Source organism: Oryzias latipes, chromosome 22 (genome assembly GCF_053564925.1).
Source record: "Oryzias latipes strain Hd-rR chromosome 22, Olatipes_Hd-rR_3.1".
Taxonomy (NCBI): domain Eukaryota; kingdom Metazoa; phylum Chordata; class Actinopteri; order Beloniformes; family Adrianichthyidae; genus Oryzias; species Oryzias latipes.
The window spans coordinates 5,152,092-5,171,420 of NC_136258.1; the positions used below are offsets into that span (position 1 = coordinate 5,152,092).

The following is a 19,329-nucleotide window of genomic DNA, read 5'->3' on the forward strand; positions in this document are numbered from 1 at the left end:
CTTCAGTGGAATTCAAACTAAAAGATCGGAGTCTTCATGAAGCAGATTTTACATTCATAGAACATTTTTGCCTAAAACAAATGAAAACACTGAAAATGAATGCTGCTATGAGGCAGAACTTTGTGAAGTTTCTGTGTCTTTTATGGGCTTTTTGTGGGAGGGTTTTAATTTACAAATACATTCTGTAAAAAAATAGTTGAGGTTTATCTATGATGAAAATTACAGCCCTCTCTCAACATTTTAAGTGGTAGAACTTCCACAATTGTGGCTGACTAAATACTTTTTTGCCCCACTGTACTTCAGATACATAATTCCACCAGAACACCCCCAACTTTCTGTTCATGGGTGATGATGATGCTCCACCACATGGTGCCAGAATTGCAGCTGGCCTTCAGGAAGTGGGAGATCCTCATATGGTACGCCCAGCAATGACCTCTGACCTGAACCCCATACAGCACGTCTGGGACCAGCTGACCCCACCCAGAGTGACCTGGTAGAACTCTGTGTATCACTTGGGGAAGACTGGAACGCTTTGCTTCAGAGCAACATCATGAGTCTGCTGAGGAGCAGGAGACGTTGCTGTCAAGCTGTCAATGCAGCAAACGGTGGAAACGCCCGCTATTGACGCGGTCAAGGTTTGTTATTTGGGCCGGTCTTTATTATTGTCTTAATATGAAGGGTAACAAACATCAAACTGATGAAAGTGGTGTTTCTTCTTAAAATTCAGACCACAGAGGAGAAGCGCTCACGTAAAACGACAATAACCCTAACTTGAGAGTAGAGAAGTTCTTATTGAAACCAAAATTATGTTAAGATGTTAAAAAGTTGAACCAATCTGGGGAGGATCGTTTTGTGGCGTCATCACTTCAGCTACATTCCATAATAACTGTGGGCGTCTTCTGTGCAGGAGCTGACCTGTTGTCCGGCCTGCGACTCCCCCATGATGAAGCGGTCTCCTGGGCCGTCGGCAGCTGCAGGTCAGCCACAAACACAACCGTGACAGTCAGAGGAAGGTTCCCGGCTTCCGCTGCTCGGCAGGTCCGAACGTGAAGGCGATGCAGAAACACATGCAGATGTTTGCTGCAGCAGCACTCACCGCGCACGGCGTAGCCATCCTTCACCGAGGCGGGGAAGGGAGGGAGGTTGTCTTTGGCGTAGATGTCCTGAGCAAGCACCCGACCCAAACCATCTGCAAACACACACAATGGTCTTCATCAGCGCTCCTCTGACTGCAGCTGCAGCAGCTGCAGAAAGTCTATCTGCTCCAGCTGTTCTGCTTTTTTTAGCATGTGTAAGCAAGTCTCCATTTCCTTGCATGTACAAAGACCCACTTCCCGTTGCTGAGAGCTCTCTGTTCACATGCTCTCCCACAGCCCCTTACACCCCCAACCTAACATTATTGGTGCAACAAAAATGGCGAGCAGTGCTGGAGCTATCCAGCCGTACAGTTTAGATCCAGATTCCAGCTCAGCCGAGGAGAACAGAGACGTTCATGGATCGATTTGTCTGCAGGTGGATGCATCAGAATGGAACAGAGCAGGGAGCTTGTGGCACCACCCAGTGTATTTTTTGTGTCGCAAATCATTCAAAATGATTTGAACAAAAAAAAAAAAAGGACTCAAGAAAGTAATTTTGAGCTTGATTTTCTTTGCATATGTGAAAAATGACACAAGAACCTGTTGAAAACCCCAAAAACAGCATTTTCATTAGAGGGGGTCTTCAACTGTTTTTCACCTAAAGCATAAACTAAACACGTCTGCGTTTTAGAAGTCGTCGACCACTCCTGCGACATTTTAAACTGCAACCAAATGGAACGGCGTTTTCAGCATCTTAACTGTTCAGAATCAAAGCATCGGTCTGTTTCCATGCACGTCACATGTCTGATCTTAATCTGATTTCCTCAGATTTTTGAGCGTGAAAACAGAGTCATCCCAGGTCCCTTATCGGAAAACAGCAGCTGTTCAACCATAGGATTATCACACACAGACGTCTCCACATTACAGTTTTGTAAATGTGTAAATAAAACTCTCAAATAATGAGGGTGTGAGATCTAGAGGCCTTTCCAAGGCAACCACTGCTTTCATGCAGTAAAATCCAGAGTGTCCAGAGCATCACACATCACAGTGTTGTCCTATCTGTGTGCACGTTTGACTCTGCTGCGACTGAAGTACGTCTTGTATCTCAAACTGTGGTCTACTAGAGTATCATTATTGTAATGTATGGATTTCTAAGTAATCAAATGCTTGTGTTCTTCACTGTGGGGGGGACACTGGTTCCAGTCACACGGGGGGGAACCATCCCAGAATCAAAGCATCTGCTTCATTCCAGTCAGTAAGTTAACACACCTCAACCAAAACATCCAACCAGGTCAGCAGAAAGATCTACTACTGCCTCTGGAAGAGTAATGATTTGGACTCATCATTAAACACACACACACACACACCCACACACACACACACACACACACACACAAAGCTCTGAAGACTCACCTCTGTAGTTAATGACTTCGATTCCCAGAATAGGAGTCATCTCTAGAACAGTGATGAAGGCTTTGTCCATTGACGTCAGCGGGAACGGAGACATGCGATGACGACGAGCCACTTTACTGATGTCAACAGCACTGTGACCTACACAAAGACACACACACAATCAAGGGTAACAATCTTAGACAAACAAAAGCAACACAAAGCCACGTTTCACAGATGTCCATGAGTTCAGAACTTACTGGCTCTCAGGATGTTCTCATTGCTGCCACAGCGAGACTGGACCTTTTCAGGCAGAAAAAAGGGTTAGCGTTGTACTGGATGCAGACAGAACAATGTGCACATCTGTCAATCAATGGAATCATTTCTGACAACACAAACAGACGTTCAACAGCTGTAGTAGAGGAATCACTACACTTGGATGGACACCAAATGTTCAACTACACTCACAGTTATCAGATTTTCAAGAGACCATGTAAACTACTACAGGTTTTTTGTTTTTTTTTAAATAAAGGTTGTCATACAATCACGCAGAGAAAAGAAAAGAATAAAATCAATCAGTATTGAAAGGATCAATACTAAAAAGAAATAAAATCGATTTAGAAAGTTGACAAAACTGTTTTCTCACTGCTGTCATTGCAATCTCTTGATGTGCAATAATTGCAACAATTACTTTTGTGAATGTACCACAACTGAAGATTGTTGTGTCAGCTTTGTGAAACTCAAAGTCCCATTCAGCTCCCAGCAGCTCACAGCTCTTATGCCTTTAACGGTGGGAGATTGCCTGTGGTGTTTGGGGGAACTGTCATTCCTGGAGTAAATACTCCACAGCCGAATGGAGATTTGATGGAGAGTTTCACGTTTCTGCTTGGAACCAAACTAGCCTCAACGGAAGTTTAAAAAAAAAAAAATGAAACTATAAAAACGAGACGCATATTCATTTTTCCACTCCTTTCGGCTGCTTCCTTTATGGACGCCACAAAGCAACACAGGAAATGTTACAGTTTATCTACATTCGCTCTCACGGCTTCCACTCTCCTCTGCTCGGGTTTGTGTGTACCTTGGGTGTCGGGCATGAAGCGGTGGAAAGACGGGAGGTTGCCTGTGTCGCCCGCGGTGACTCGGAAGGGGTGGAGCTTAACGAGGCAGAATCTCGAGGAAGCACTTGAACGCCACGAGATATGATCGAGTCCGGGATCTACAGGCGCGCACACACACACACACACACACACACACACACACTCAGTGCGAGGCCAATAAATGTCTTTGGTCATTGTAAGATGAACTGATTTTAAATATGAAACCTCGATTTCACTTAATGCACATCAAAATAATAAAAGATTAGAGCTTAGAAAGCCTCTTTTACATGTGGCTAACACACTTCTTAACTTCTCGTGAGAGTAAATCCAATCGGACATCAAATTAAAGGACTAGTTTGACTGTACAATGAAAATGTTCCAACCAAACAAACACCAAAAAAACAATTCAACCAACCAAAACCCTTTTCCATGACCTACCCTCACTGTAGTCTGTCTGCAATTGGACTGGACTAACAATTGAGGATGGCCATTTCTAAAATAGATGTATGGATGACATGTTCTGTTTTGAAAGTGTCATTTGTGCTCAGAAAAACACAACATTGAAATATTTTTAGCTGAAATGATCGAATGGAAAACATTGTACTGTGAAAAAACATTTAACTTTCTTTAGGAGTGATCCATTAGTTAACCTTAGATGCTTTTCCTGTTACACAATGTCTGAATTGTTGTCGACTATTGCTCATCAAAGCAGGATGACACACAATTCTGACAATGTCCTTCAACACAAAAGCAATGAACACATTAAGATGAAGGTGAAAGATGGTCTGTGTACAGGAGACACTACACACATCTAAATCAATATGAATGATGTTGAAGATTTATGAGGCTGTGCTACCTTGTGAAGCCCTAATGGTTGTATTAACACGCAATAAACCTAACATGCATACTTTTGTCTTTTTTCAGATTGCACCATCATCAGCCAAACTGACCTGTACTCAGGTCTGATTGATCTGAGAACCTAGTTGGTTTGTCTGCTGGACTTGCTTCATGCAGTGCTCTGACATTTGAGGAGCTCCCCAACCTTTTTCAGGCCATGGGCCGGTTCTGTTTTACTAACCCGCTGTATTCCGTTCAGGGTCACGGGGCTGCCAGAGCCAAACCTGGCTACTGTTGGGCGAAGGCGGGGTACACCCTGGACAGGTCGCCAGTCTGTCACAGGGCCACACAAACGCACACCAAGGGAGCCATTTAGAGTAATCAATCAACCTATGAAGCATATTATTGGACTATGGGAAGAAACCAAATTGCCCAGAGAAAACCCATGCATGCATGAGGAGAACATGCAAACTCCACACAGAAAGTGCCCGGCTAGGATTTGAACTAAAGGTTGTTTGCTGTGAGGCGAGAGCACTAATGACTAAATATATTAACAAACCTGAATACACGGCATGAACAACTTTATCAGCAGTATCCTTGTGACATTAGACAGCCGGTTGCTGAACATTTTGCAATATTATTACAGTGTGTGGGAACAACTGTCACAGTAAATCCCTATTTGGAGTAAAGTCTCCCGGTTTTTGTCTGTTAAATAGAGATCTCTTTTATTTTGAAGTCAAAGGTCCTTTTTATTTCCTCACTAGATCTTTTCTGCCAATAGAAACTTTCCAAACACGTTTGTCTTTTGTCAACTTTGCTAGCTTGTGGGTTTCAAATTAGTAGTTGGTGAAGCCGCTTTAAGAAAGTACCAGATGGATTTTCAACACGAGACCGAGCGGCATTACGCACATAAAGAATTCAGGGTGTACCGGAGAATCCTGCAGTTTTCCAAAATAAATCTTTCTTCATAATCAGATTATAAATAAAATAGTGAAGACTAATAGAAAATAGTGTAGATGGGGGCTGGGGGGCCCACTGTTCCAAAACACAGTTCAGTGGATTGTCGCCAAATGGACCTGCTAAACATGCAATTAACACACAGGATAACGAAAAGATCAAAGCAGCCAAGCCAACCGGACTTTGGGGACGGGTCTCTTTAATGCAGTGCTTCTCAATTATTTTTTGCAAGGCCCCCCATGAGGAGAAAGAAAATGTTTTTCACTGATGCTGTGTAGATGTTAGCGTGTGAATACATGCTGTCGGTTTCATTGACCTCGTGAGGAGCAGGAAAGACAATTCTGAACGCTCCACCAGGTCCTCATCGGTTGAGACTGACCTCCCTTTGATTCAGGAGTTCATCAGTGTGTGGCACATTCACAAACTAGAACCAAACCAGGTTTGGTGAGAAGATCAACCGGGGTTTCAAGCCCACTCATTCTAGGAACAGGACTTAAGAACACCCGCTTTACTCGCAATAGATGTTAAAGTTCATCCAGTCTTAGAATGATAGAGGAAAAACAGATCTAAATCTCTGATTAAGAGTAAAGCACATTTGAACTGGGATTGATAATGTGAGGGCTCTGTGAAGTTATGGAGCAACCAGTCAGTAAGGGAGCAACCAGGCTGTAATGGAGCAACCAGACTGTAATGGAGCAACCAGGCTGTAATGGAGCAACCAGACTGTAATGGAGCAACCAGTCAGTAAGGGAGCAACCAGGCTGTAATGGAGCAACCAGACTGTAATGGAGCAACCAGGCTGTAATGGAGCAACCAGACTGTAATGGAGCAACCAGTCAGTAAGTTACGGGCGCCCGTGGTGCAGCGGTAGGGCAGTCGACCCATGATCGTAAGATTGCAGGTTCGATTCCCGGATTGCACGCCCATGTGCAAGGTGTCCTTGGGCAAGACACTGAACCCCACCTTGCCTTTGGTGGTAGGCGGGCGCCTGTGTTTGGCAGCGAAGCGCCCACCAGTGTGTGAATGTGTGTGTGACTGGGTGAATGGGACTGTGACTGTAAAGCGCTTTGGGCCTTCGCTAGAAGGTATAAAGGGCTGTATACGCCATTTACCATTTACCATTAAGGGAGCAACTAGTAAGTAATGGAGCAACCACTCAGCAATTGAGCAACCAGTAAGTAATGGAGCAACCAGTAAATAATGGAGCAACCAGTCTGTAATGGAGCAACCAGCCAGATTGGGAGCAACCTGTCTGTAAGGGATCAACCAGTCTGTAATGGAGCAGCCAGTTAAGGAGCAACCAGTCTGTAAGGAAGCAACCAGTCTGTAAGGGAGCAGCCAGTTACGGAGCAACCAGTCTGTAATGGAACAACCAGTAAGTAATGGAGCAACCAGTCTGTAATGGAGCAACCAGTCTGTAATGGAGCAACCAGTCTGTAATGGAGCAACCAGCCAGTTTGGGAGCAACCAGTCTGTAAGGGAGCAGCCATTTACGGAGCAACCAGTCTGTAAGGAAGCAACCAGTCTGTAAGGGAGCAGCCATTTACGGAGCAACCAGTCTGTAAGGAAGCAACCAGTCTGTAAGGGAGCAGCCAGTTACGGAGCAACCAGTCTGTAATGGACCATCCAATCTGTGAGGAAGACACCAGTCAGTAATGGAGCAACCGGTCTGCCTTGCCTGAACTTACAAAGGGCATTTTAGGAACATGTTTGGTAGAAACAGTCTTATAAAGAAAAGTGTAATAAAATGTGTTTGAGTCATCAGTTCAGCGCTCCCTCGCTATATTGCGGTTCACCTTTTGTGTTCTCGCCATTTTGCAGATTTTTTTCAGCGCAATTTTGCTTTAAAAAACAACTTTTTTTACAGTGCACTGTGTTCTGCGTACTAATTGGCTGTTGACCCTGACAACCAATGTCCTCGGTGTCGTGATTCCTATGCAGAATGTATCCGGTTTGACAAATCTACATAAATCTTAGATTGCGAGCAGATCTTTGTTTCCATTTGCTTACATGTTGCTGAGCTGAAGTGCTTCTCTGCTGTACTGGATCACACAGAAGGACAGGGGTTATTTCAGTTTGGCCACTAGGTGGAGCTTGCGCTATAGCTTTACACTTTATTCCAGAAGACTGGAAATGGAGAAAGCGCTGCTTTAGACCACAAATGGTTACTTAAAAAAAGGTTTCCTTAAAAGAGTTTGGAAAAGTCTCGCCGTTGAGTATATAAAGCTGTTCATTTAGTCAGCAATGTATGTTTATGTTGACCAAGTGTTAGCATTAGCCGTCCTATGGGAAATTCCATTATACCTTAGCATCAAGCTAGCGGGGTTTGGACTTACTGCTGTTATGCGTTAGTCCACCGGAAAAGGAAGGGCATAAAAGATCGATCTCTACTTTTATGGACCGATTATTGATTTCTTAAGCTTGGTTTTGATTCAGATCGATTAATCGAATTTATCAACCCAGCCCTATATAGCAATGAACTTATTTTTCTGCAAGACAGCGACTAGTTTTCAAAATACGTGTTGTCAGCCTTAAACTTTTTTCTTGGTCGCACAGACCCAGAGGAAAGGTTAAGGTTCGGATTACGGTTGCGGTTAGGATAAAACCACCAAATAATTCCTGTTTCTCCGGCTCACCGTTCCTCGGATGGATCAAATGCGAAGAAGACTTTTCACACACCTATCGAGACAGATAGAGGGACCTTAACTTTAAGTTTCATTTTAAATACGTGCGGCCAACAGCTAAATGAAACCTTGGACGCACTTAAAAAAAACATGTGGGCAATGCAGCTGAGTGCATCCTGGCTGCACGTATCACATGTGGTCAACATGAATTTCCATCACTTTTCGGGCTGGCCTTTCTGCAGAGGTTTGAACTTTGAGAGAAAAGTGTAAAAATGTTCATGTCTGTTTGAGTAAAGTGCATAAAGTATGTAAAGAGAAGTTTTACAATCTTAAAACAAAATAAGGGAACACTGTATGTAAAAATAGGTTTTCATATCAAAATGGTTTTGGAATAGAAATGTTAAAAAAAACGATTGAAAGTTTGATTACGTTAGTTTGATTGCATGACTGCAGGTCTGCAGGTCTGCAGCTCACATTCCGTCTGATCACATGGTAAATGTATCAGGTTTACCAGCATTGAATAGCTTAGCAGCACCAAGCCCCGCCCCCAGCCCAGTGAAGGACACAAGTGTTCTTTTAGAACTCCAGCTCTGAAACAGAAAATCTGCAGAATCCTCTGGGCACCACATGAAGCTGAAACGGGACAGGAGGACGTCTCACCGGCTGCTCATGCGTGCAGGAACAGGTGAAATGAGCGGGGGGGGCGGGGGAGTTTCCAGGCAGGTATGGGGCTCCCTTCGCCATGACCACAGCATGGCTCGTCTGATGGAGACACACATCCACACGCGCACGCACGCACGCACACACACACACACACACAGACACACAGACGAATGAGATGACATGATGTGAAGTCAGACGACCGTATTTGGAACATTTAACAATTCACTTCCCTTCATCAGAAAAGGCTCAAGTTTGAAATGACAACAGGCAGAAAGAGGCAGCAGCTGCAGGAGCATAACTGTTCCAACACACAAAACAAGCTCTAATCATCGGCATGTCGTCTGTTGATGCATCTGAACTGTCCTCCAGATGGACTTCTGTGTCAGAAGAAGACTGATCTCTGTAACCTCAAACCGATTTAATGGGAGCCAGGCTGGATCCTAGTTCATGAAGGGGATCCTGTTCAGGTTCTCCAACGTGTGGATCCCAGGGTTTCTTCTACTGAGGGACACGTTTCCATCAGTAAAAAGAAGATGCAGTTCTGCTAATGTGTCATGTTTTTTAAAAAACTTTTAATGTTTAACATTATTTTTATTTATGTCAAAAGAAAAGGGTCTACAGGTCTATCTGGGTCTCAGAGCGTTGACATCTGAGGTTTTAACTTCAGGATTTGTAAGGAAACTGACCAAAGTGTGGAGTGTGATGCTGAATTGCAGTTTCTGGGTCCTAATGCTATGTTCACACCGGACATGTGACGCACATTCCAAGAATGCACATCTGACACGTTTTTAACGCACATTAAGCCCGTGGGGTTCACACTGCACAAGCAGGGAGGGGCTTCTTCTTCTTTTGATTTCTCTACTGTTTACTAACGCATGTCCACCACCTACAGTTGGAAGAGGCTTGGAGTGAAATGTCAAACCGGTGCAAATCTTGTTAGCTCCAGGCGTTTTCTTTCACAGCTCTATTACGATATATGAAAGACTTGGAGCATAGATTTTCCGTCCAGACACAAACCGCAAATGCTGGGACGCCATCCATTCCTGATTAGTCAAAGTTCAACCTGGTTTAACATCCATCAAGTGTTCAAACGGCCACACATGTTCAACGTTGAGCCACAAAACAATTGTAGAAACATGTGTATCGATGCACGAATTTGTGAGTTTTGAACATGTAAGCCTGAAACTCGCATTTACGTCCATTAAAATGGACTTTTCATTGAAAGTGGTTGCTGGAATGCCTGTTGCTGAGAGCGGTGTGAACATTGCTTAACACTGTGAAGTCCTCCTCAGTCTGCCAGAGCTGCAGCGGTGAGGACTCTGACCGTCCTGCAGACAGAGCTGATCGGGTCGGGGAAGTTCAAAGGTTCAGATCTTTCAGTGTCATCTCTGTTCTGCTGCCCGACAGCACAGCCCCAGCATGGCTCCAGTGTAGAGCAGCACCCTTCGCCTCAATGACCTCACTTCCCCACAGTGATACGGTTTATCTGGCGGCGGCGGCGGCAGCTCTGGTTACCTTGGCAGCGATGGCGGCTGCGGTGATGTGGGAGGAGCCGTGCTGGTGATGGTGGTGATTGTGCACGTGTCTGCTTCTCCTCCTGTCCTCCTCCTCCTCCTCGTCCTCGTCCTCGCACTGGGTGCCACGCTCCATGGTGTGTGTGTGAGCATGGGCGTTGGCGTGAGTGTTGGCCATCAGGGAGGACGGGGAGGGCAGCTGCTCCAAGGCGGCATGCGTGGATTTGATCCTGACGTTGGCCTCACGCAGAAGGTCCACGGCGTGGGGCAGAGCGGGCAGAATGAACTGGAAACACTCCTGCAAACAACATCAAAATAAAGAAAGGTTTTCATGACAAACCCACAGAAAATCCAAGGATCAACACCACAACGGCACGGCTTCATCTCAGACGAAACTTCTCGTTCTTTGTTTGTTTTGTCTGAAACTTGTGAAACCTTTCTGCAAGAAAATAAAGGAGATTTAAACTCAGTTTCCAAAACAAAAACAAGAATATGTTCACGCTGCCAAGACATGAAGTATTTCTCACAATACTGGTGGCAGCCATCATCCACACATGGAGAAGACAGAATACAACCTCCTAGTCATCAAATGCAGGACTCATCAAAGAAGCTGAAGGGTCAAGGTCAAGCCTCGGGTGGCCGTCGGAAGGTCAGAGTTTACGATCCAACGGTTAGAAAGAAAGTGTCGGAGAAAAATGGATTCATGGCAAAGTTGAACCCAAAGGCACATCTGGATCCTCCTTAAAACCTTTGTTCTAATAAGACACAAGAGGAACCTTTTGGAAGAAGAGCATCCACAACCCTCTGGACTCAAACAGAATCACACATGGAGGTGGGAGTGTGATGTGTGGGGCAGAGCTGGACATGTTTCAACTATCAGATAACATCTTTTTCTAGGTGATGAACCAACGTCTATTTTTCAAATTTACAATCTGGTCCTGATGCCACCTTGGCTCCATACACCAGGTTCACGTCTGGATGGTAAATGGTAAATGGTGTATACTTATATAGCGCCTCTCTTCCTACAAGGACAAACCGCTTTACAGTCACAGACCCATTCACCCAGTCACACACACATTCACTCACACATTCACACACTGGATGGATCTAAGGGAAGGTTCTGGTCAAGTCCGAAATTGAGATTGTGATTCCGCTGCTGAGAGAGGCATCAGGGTAAATCTGGCCCGCCTAGCTGGAATCAATGATATTGATAACCCTTAGTGTCACTTTGCTGCATGCAGGCAAAAGAATTTCCCCATCAGGAGATAAATAAAGTCTTATCTTATCTCATTAATGTTTTATTGTCCCCTCTAATTCTGGTGCCTACAAATAAACTGAGCTTTGCTGAGGTGCAGAATGTCATTTTGCATTCATGTGTTGTTTTCCTGACCTTCGTGTGTGTTTTTCAAGTCGGAAAGTAATTTTTCTGATCATTCCAACACCACATGAATGCAGCCTTTCTCCAAGTTTCAATTTTTTCTTGGGGCATCAACCCAGTGGTGCAATTGGCACTAAAATGAGAATAAAGGCCACAGTTTAGAAAATATTCTGTTTTAAACTATCTAGTGTTTTTGTCATTTCTTTCTCTTATGAGGTGGATTTCCTAAACACACTACACATCTGCTCCTGGTCCGGCCCTTGTGTCAAATTCTAGAACCCCATGTGGCCCACAAGTCCAAAGGTTGGCCCCCCCTGGTCTAAAGTCAGAGAAAAAGACATAAAAATAAGTTTAAACACTCCTGCACATCACTTCTGAGAATCTGCAGCCTTTTTTAAATAAAACATTCTCTTTCTCTGACAGCCCGGTTTGTTCTCCTGCTAAATCTATGGCTTTGAACCGTTGCTGCCATCTGCTGGCTGCACACTGTAACACAGTAAAGACTGCAATAAAAATGTATCAACTTTAATATCACCCCAACAGAAATGAGAAAATATGGTTAAGTGTGTGTGTGTGTGTGTGTGTGTGTGTGTGTGTGTGTGTGTGTGGGTGTGTGCGTGTGTGTGTGTGTGTGTGTGTGTGTGCGTGTGTGTGTGTGTGGCAGAAGGGAAGAATGTAACTTCTCAAGGTTGCGATAAATCAAAGTTTTCATTTTTAACTAGTTTTCAAAAAGCAGGGAAATACAACAAAAACTGGAGTGACGGAGGAAAAAAAAGTCCAATTCTTAAATGTTTCTGTAACTTAGAAACTATTTGAATAACATAAATGTAAAATATCTAAGAGTTAACAGAAATTACAACAAGCAATTTATAAAATCTGTATGTTTGATTTCTTGATTCGACTGTAAACAAAATGAACAAACTTATTTGATTAAAACCACAGTGGTTTCTACTTCTGATTAAGATAACTATTTGTTTTATTTTCTTCTTCCCATGATTTACATTTAGAAATGTACAGTGAGCATTTAATAGTAAATATTAAGTAACAATATGTAACTTTGTCTTCATTTTATATCTAGTCTTCAAATACAAAATTCACGGTTAATTTTGGTTAAAGGGTATTTAGATACTTTTCTGTTTAATGTTTTAGAAAGGTATTCCATTGCAAAAACGTTTTCATACAAAAAGTTCATTTATATTTAATGTTATTAATAAGGTTTCAAAGTTGGCACCTCACACATTTTCACCTCACCAAATCTGGCAAAAGTTTGGACCGCCTTGTCCTACAACTTTTTCATCTTTAGCTTTTTTAGGACAATGGTGTTGGACTGCAGACTATGAGGCCCAGCATCATAAACACGGCCCAGTCTGCTGTTTTACAGAACTGTAATGACGACAAACCACTATTTTAGCAAAGGTTTAAGACTAGTGTTGGAGTACTGGACGGTCCATTTGATCAGCTCCTTTCCCATGTGAAGATCGCTACATTTTTTAATAGCTTCATAGTCATGTGACTTCCTGTTCCCATCTGAATTCAGACAGCAGGAGTTCAGAGGTTGGTGCTGTTGCAGGTGCATTCATGTAAGTGCAGATAAATGTACCTGTGAGCCTTTCTTGCTCCCTGGAAGATTGATGATCAGGGTTTTACCACGAATCCCGCAGACTGGCCTGAAAAGGTCAAACACAAAAACGTCAGGAAAGAGGAATATGTCAGGAAACCTTCAGGTATGAATACGACGGCTGTTACCTGGACAACATGCCAAGCGGTGTAACATTGAGAGATCCCATCAGCATGGCCAGAGCCATGCCCGGAGCCTCGCGCTCAATCACCTCCCGGGTGGCCTGCAAAACACAACACCAGAGCTGAAATTAAACTAGTCTGAATCCTCAAATTGGTTTATCTAAATTCTGGTATGGTACTTTAAGTCAAAATGGAAGCCAGAAAGCCAGAAATTAAGTGAATTTCCCAGGAATTGAAGTTTTTCTAGCATTTTCCTGTTGTGTGGGGTGTTTTCACAATCTGGATCAGTTTATTAATCTGAGACGTTCTCGGTAGATGAAGATTTAAATGTCAAGTATGAGTATTGCACAGAAAATCTTCACAATTAAATGCTCCAAATATCTGTTTTTAAAAAAAATGTGTGATAAAAAGGTTGACTGTGTAAAGAGATAACTATAAGACGCAAGAATCTCATTTACCTAAAAATACGAAAATGACCTCAGTTCCTTTACTTCTGTTGTTAATTGGCTTTTTTTGAAAGACAAAACTTGAGAACTAAGTTGCCTGCAGGCGTAGGCGTGAGTCTGCAGGTCTGCATATGCGGCAGCTTCTCTTGCCACAACTAACTACTCTTACTTTGGCGACTCCCCACAGCTACACCTAACGTCACAGCAAGTTTTCTCTTCTGTTTTTCACTTTTGTACACAAATATGATGTATAGGTTTGCGTTGATCTTGCATCTAAATAATGGGCATCACATCTTTGTTCGGTACATGTCAGATTGCGTCTTGTTTTTCATTTGTCGTTTCACACTAGTGCCTTCTGTTGTGAGTCTGCCGGTGTCTGCGTGAGTCTGCAGGAGTCTTCATGAGTCTACGTGAGTCTGCAGGAGTCTTCATGAGTCTGCGGGGGTCTGCGTGAGTCTGCGTGAGTCTGCAGGGGTCTGCGTGAGTCTGCAGGTGTCTGTGTGAGTCAGCAGGGGTCTGCAGGAGTCTGCGTGAGTCTTCATGAGTCTGCGTGAGTCTGCAGGAGTCTGCGTGAGTCTGCAGGAGTCTTCATGAGTCTGCCGGTGTCTGCGTGAGTCTGCCGGTGTCTGGGTGAGTCTGCAGGGGTATGCGTGAGTCTTCATGGGTCTGCCGATGTCTGCGTGAGTCTGCCGGTGTCTGGGTGAGTCTGCAGGGGTCTGCGTGAGTATGCGTGAGTCTTCATGGGTCTGCCGATGTCTGCGTGAGTCTGCAGGGGTCTGCGTGAGTCTGCAGGTTTTCTGGGAGTCTGCAGCTGTCTGCATGAGTAGAGACGTCTTCGAGTGTAGGGATGGGATATGTAATTTTTACTGGCCTTTACCGATAACCAATATTTCCCCCGCAGCTGTGGCCGATAGGCGGTTTTTGCCGATACCGATATTTAAGTGTAACACAAAGTTTAGATTTACTTTTTCTTTTCTTTATTGAAAATGCACAAAATTTTTTTCACTGGACAATCACATTGTACATGACCTTTTTAACACACAGCAAGGGATCTCAAAGGAACAAGTATCACTTTAAAACATTCCAAATATATCTAAAAACATTCAGACCATTTATTGAATGTTGGATACAACTGTTAACCATAAGCTCCCCATTGCCAGGGATCTATTAGGAACAAGTTTTCATCCCTATCAAAAATAACAATTACCTGAAGACAGTGAATTACTGACTAAGTCTGTCAACATACGCTTGTCTATCTATTATGAACTTGTTACAAATTAAAGTACATCTAAAACAGTCCAAAGAATATCAGTTGATTTTTAATATTGGAGCGATACCGATAAACTCAAGTTATGCAAATATTGGCCAATACCGACACTGGCACAGATATGCCGCCCATCCCTATTGGAGAGTATACATGTGTCCATGTTAGTCTGCAGGTGTGTGTGTGTGTGTGTGTGTGTGTGTGTGTGTGTGTGTGTGTGTGTGTGTGTGTGTGTGTGTGTGTGTGTGTGTGTGTGTGTGTGTGTGTGTGTGTGTGTGTGTGTGTGTGTGTGTGAATCTGCAGGAGTCTACCTCAGGTGTAACATCTCGGGGTGCAAATCCAGTTCCTCCTGTAGTGAGAATGAGATTGAGCTCCTGTTCATCACACCATTCCAAAAGTGTTTCCTGGAAGTACAATAATTAGTTAAAGAGACAACAATTGAACTTGAATACAATGAAAACTACACAGGGACAAACAAATCAGTGTTGTGTCTAAGTAATAAACGCTCAGCTGTCAGTGTAGCTGAACTCTTCCTCAAGACACATACCTTGATTTCGTCGACCTCATCTGGAACTACTTTGTAGGCTGATATGACTCCTCCGAGACTGCAGGTAGAGACCACAGTTAATGTCACGATAAGGTGTTTGTTGGCATGTCTGTTCTTCTGGAAACTTACAGGGAGGGGTCATGAACTAAGTCTTTCAGGTTGACTCCACTCCTATCTTCTGAAAGGTTCTTGTAACAGCTGTCACTGACTGTAAAAACACAGGATTTCAGGCTTTGTTATAACATATCAGATGCTTCACTTTGACTAGTAAACTCCAGGATTTAGTTTTTCTCTATTAAATAAGTGGAATCTAATTAATTCAAATTAATTATCAGTTAAAACTATGAAAAAAAACTATGTTTCATCTGTTTATGGCTTTGGTGCCAAAAAAAAATGGAAATTGACAAAGAAAACAGAAAACCCACCAGGCAGATCAAAAAGTTCTACAAAATATTTGTGAATTTCAAATACGTGAAATGAAATATTTAAAAACCCCAGGACGAAGACGAAAGATGTTGTGAAGATGCTGGCTAGGCCTGCACAATATCCCGCAGATTTATCGTTATCGAGAGATCAAGCTGTGCAATACGCATATCGCAAAAGACAGCAAAGATTGCAATAAATGGTAACCTTCAATGTGTTAAAAAAATCTTATGGCGGCTTGAAGTATTTAACTAATCAAATAAATCCCTTTATGCATTTGATCAATCAGATGGAGCCCTTTTATGTTAGATGTTCCCCTCTTATGTCAACGAGGGTCATCTTCTTCCTCTTTCGGCTTCTCCCATCAGGGGTCGCCACAGCGAACAAGTCGCATGGTAAACTTGGCAATGTTTTACGCCGGATGCCCTTCCTGACGCAACCTTCTCCAACCAGTATGGAACCGGCACGGAGGTGGAGAAGGGAACAGGGAGCAGCCCGGAGTTGAACCCTGGTTGCACGGACGGAAGGCGCCGGAAACCAGCACTATGTCAACGAGGGTCATATGGAGTATAATTCTTAAACTGTTGCAATGAAATGGGAATGCTGTTTTGGGTTGTTTTGCTATTTGTTTATATACTGCAAATCCTATCGTCATCGCAATATTAATCACTTATATCGCCAGTTTTCCTCGGATCGTACAGCCCTAATGCTGGCTGAAGATGGCAACAGTGAAACGGGTAGACATGGGCTGAAAGGCTACTCTGCCAAGAAGAAGCCATTACTCCAAAAGAAACATAGAAAAGCCAGATTAAAGTTTGCTAATGCTCACAAGGATAAAGACTTTCATTTTTGGAGACATGTCCTGTGGTCTGACGAAACTAAAATTCAACTGTTTGGCCACAATGACTGTGGCTATGTTTGGAGGGGAAAAGGGGAAGCCAGCAGGCCTTGGAACACCAACTGTAAAACATGGGGGTGGTAGCATCATGTTGTGGGACTGGTGCACTTCACAAAATAGATGGCATCATGAGGAAAGAACAGTAAGTGGAAATATTGAAGCAACATCTGAAGACATCAGCCAGAAAGTTGAAGCTTGGGAGCTAATTGACAATGAGCAGAATCGTACTGCCAAACTGGTTACAAGTGGCTTAAGGATAAAAAAGTCAATGTTTTGGAGTGGCCAACACAGAGCCCGGATCCTATTGAACATTTATGGTCAGGGCTGAAGATCCGTGTACATGCAAGGCGACCAACAAACGTTGCTCAGTTAGACCAGTTCTGTCAGGAGGAATGGGCCAAAATTCCTACCAAATATTGTGAGAAGCTTGTGGAAGGACATCCAAGACATTTGACCCAAGTACTGCAGTTTAAAGGCAATAGTACCAAATATTAATGAAATGTCTGTAAACCTTTGACTTTGGTAAAAGTAATAAAAACTTGTCTTAAAAAAACAGTCTTATTATTCTGACATTTAGCAAATAGAAATAATTTTGTTAATTGTAATTGACTTAAAATAGTTTACTTTTAGTTCTTGTCTGATGGTGAGAAAAAAAAGCATCTATGCGTTTTTATGTGGTGTATGTAAACTTCTAGTTTCAACTGTACTTGTGTGAATAGTTAACAGAGCTTTATGCAGGTTGATCAGCTCACAAAAGGAAATGAAGGCTTTTAAAAAGTTGAACATCTTCATCCTGAGTCTTCATCAGTGTTTGAAGTTGAACGTTACAACAGCTCTGGTGGATTCATAGCTGCACTGAGGTCTCCGTTAAAAATCCATCAGCTATTTTCTTTGAATATTCTGTCCTCTGCAGATACTCCCCAGTACCGATGGATCTGACATCAATGCGTTTGACAATGAATTGGGAAAAAAAAAAAAATAAAACAATTTCCTTTGCTATTTTCTTTTTTTTACAACATTGTCAGTAAAAAAAAAAACTGCAATAACAATGTTCAGGAAAACTGTAATATAACTTGTTTCATAATTAAATTGTTTATGTGTCTCAGAAAACACGCAGGTCATTTATTAATGAGGGTCATTTTATTCTACAAGCAGCTGGGAATGCTGCTCTCCACTGCAGCTGCCTGGTGAAGGCCATAGGTTTGAGATTATTGAGGGTCATGTGGCCTTTTTAAATGCTGCCCTGAAGGAGCCTCTACCTCCAAGTTAATTAAGGTCTTGGACCTCATTTAAATGAAAACTTATGACCATCTTAAACTTCTCCTACAGTAAAAATGTGATTTAAATAGTATGTAATTCAAATGTTAAAAGCAGGATTTATTTTCTAATTCAGTTAATTTTGTTGAACGCCTCTATTTTACAGTCACTAATTTTAACTTTTGTTAAGGCTTTACTTCTGCAAAAACTATAAGATCGTTAAAGATATAAAGATCTTTCTTTTAAAGCCATATTTTCTTGTTTGGTGGACCTTTGGTGCAATTTTAATCACAAAGATCTACTGTCTGTAGTGTAGCCGTAGTGCAGTGAGCCTGCCAAGAAGGTAGTAAAGGGCGATACAAGTACACACCATTTACCTCACTTCCAGGTACACTGGGTTGTTACCGCACTCTACATGCCAAATCAGACCCTCACTTCTCAGCTAATCACAATCATATTTTCGCCACTATGATTGTCCCTGCATTCTAGTCAGTCTTGGGTCCTTCTCCACCTTGTTCTCCACCTGGAATGATGCTCTGCCATGGTCTGGCTCCTTCACCATTAGCATCTAGGCTCTGGGGGGGTTAATTCATCTATGGCTAGAGCTTTTCCCACACACATGGGGTGACAGTGGCTCAGGTGGTTGAGCGGGTCGTCCAATGACCGAAGGGTTGGTGGTTCAATCCCCGCTCCCACCAGGCAAAATGTCGTTGTGTCCTTGGGCAAGACACTTCACCCTCCTTGCCTCCAGTGTGGCTCCACTGGTGTGTGAATGTGCATGAATGCTCCCGGTGATGGTCATAGGGGCCGTAGGTGCGAAATGGCAGCCACGCCTCTGTCAGTCTGCCCCAGGGCAGCTGTGGCTACAACCGTAACTTACCGTCACCAAGTATGAATGAGGAGTGAATGAATAATGGACACACTGTAAGCGCTTTGGGTGTCTTGAAAAGCGCAGATAAATCCAATCCATTATTACACATAAGACGTCATCAGCCCACAACCTAACCGCCAAAGATCTTGTACATCTGTCTGGCTCACAAATCTTTACTCGCATAACCGTGAACTCTCCTTTCTAAATCACATTCACTGATCTAATTTTTTTCCAATGGCGTTAAAAAAAGCAGAGGATGAAAAAAAATGGTTTAGTTTCTCCAGGCCTGTTTTTCTGTGGCACACTCGCACTCGCTACGTGTTTTCTGTGGAAGCGTTGATGCATACC

The 19,329-nt window shown here is 43.1% G+C and overlaps 1 protein-coding gene across 4 annotated transcripts in view; it reads right to left on the reverse strand.

Moving 5' to 3' along the window:
* Nucleotides 1-19,329, reverse strand: part of LOC101156053 (gephyrin) — a 37,501-nt gene that overhangs the window by 11,406 nt on the left and 6,766 nt on the right. The window contains exons 2-13 of one of the 4 annotated variants that reach the window (XM_023951518.2): nt 15,662-15,740; nt 15,533-15,590; nt 15,297-15,389; nt 13,282-13,376; nt 13,136-13,202; nt 10,159-10,455; nt 8,641-8,742; nt 3,544-3,681; nt 2,726-2,768; nt 2,490-2,627; nt 1,097-1,189; nt 916-971 (exon numbers count right to left, since the gene is read on the reverse strand). In XM_023951518.2, coding sequence (XP_023807286.1) covers nt 916-971; nt 1,097-1,189; nt 2,490-2,627; nt 2,726-2,768; nt 3,544-3,681; nt 8,641-8,742; nt 10,159-10,455; nt 13,136-13,202; nt 13,282-13,376; nt 15,297-15,389; nt 15,533-15,590; nt 15,662-15,740 — 1,259 coding nt within the window. The remainder of the gene's footprint in view (nt 1-915; nt 972-1,096; nt 1,190-2,489; nt 2,628-2,725; nt 2,769-3,543; nt 3,682-8,640; nt 8,743-10,158; nt 10,456-13,135; nt 13,203-13,281; nt 13,377-15,296; nt 15,390-15,532; nt 15,591-15,661; nt 15,741-19,329) is intronic. The other 3 variants (XM_023951519.2, XM_023951521.2, XM_023951522.2) reach the window with 3 other exon arrangements.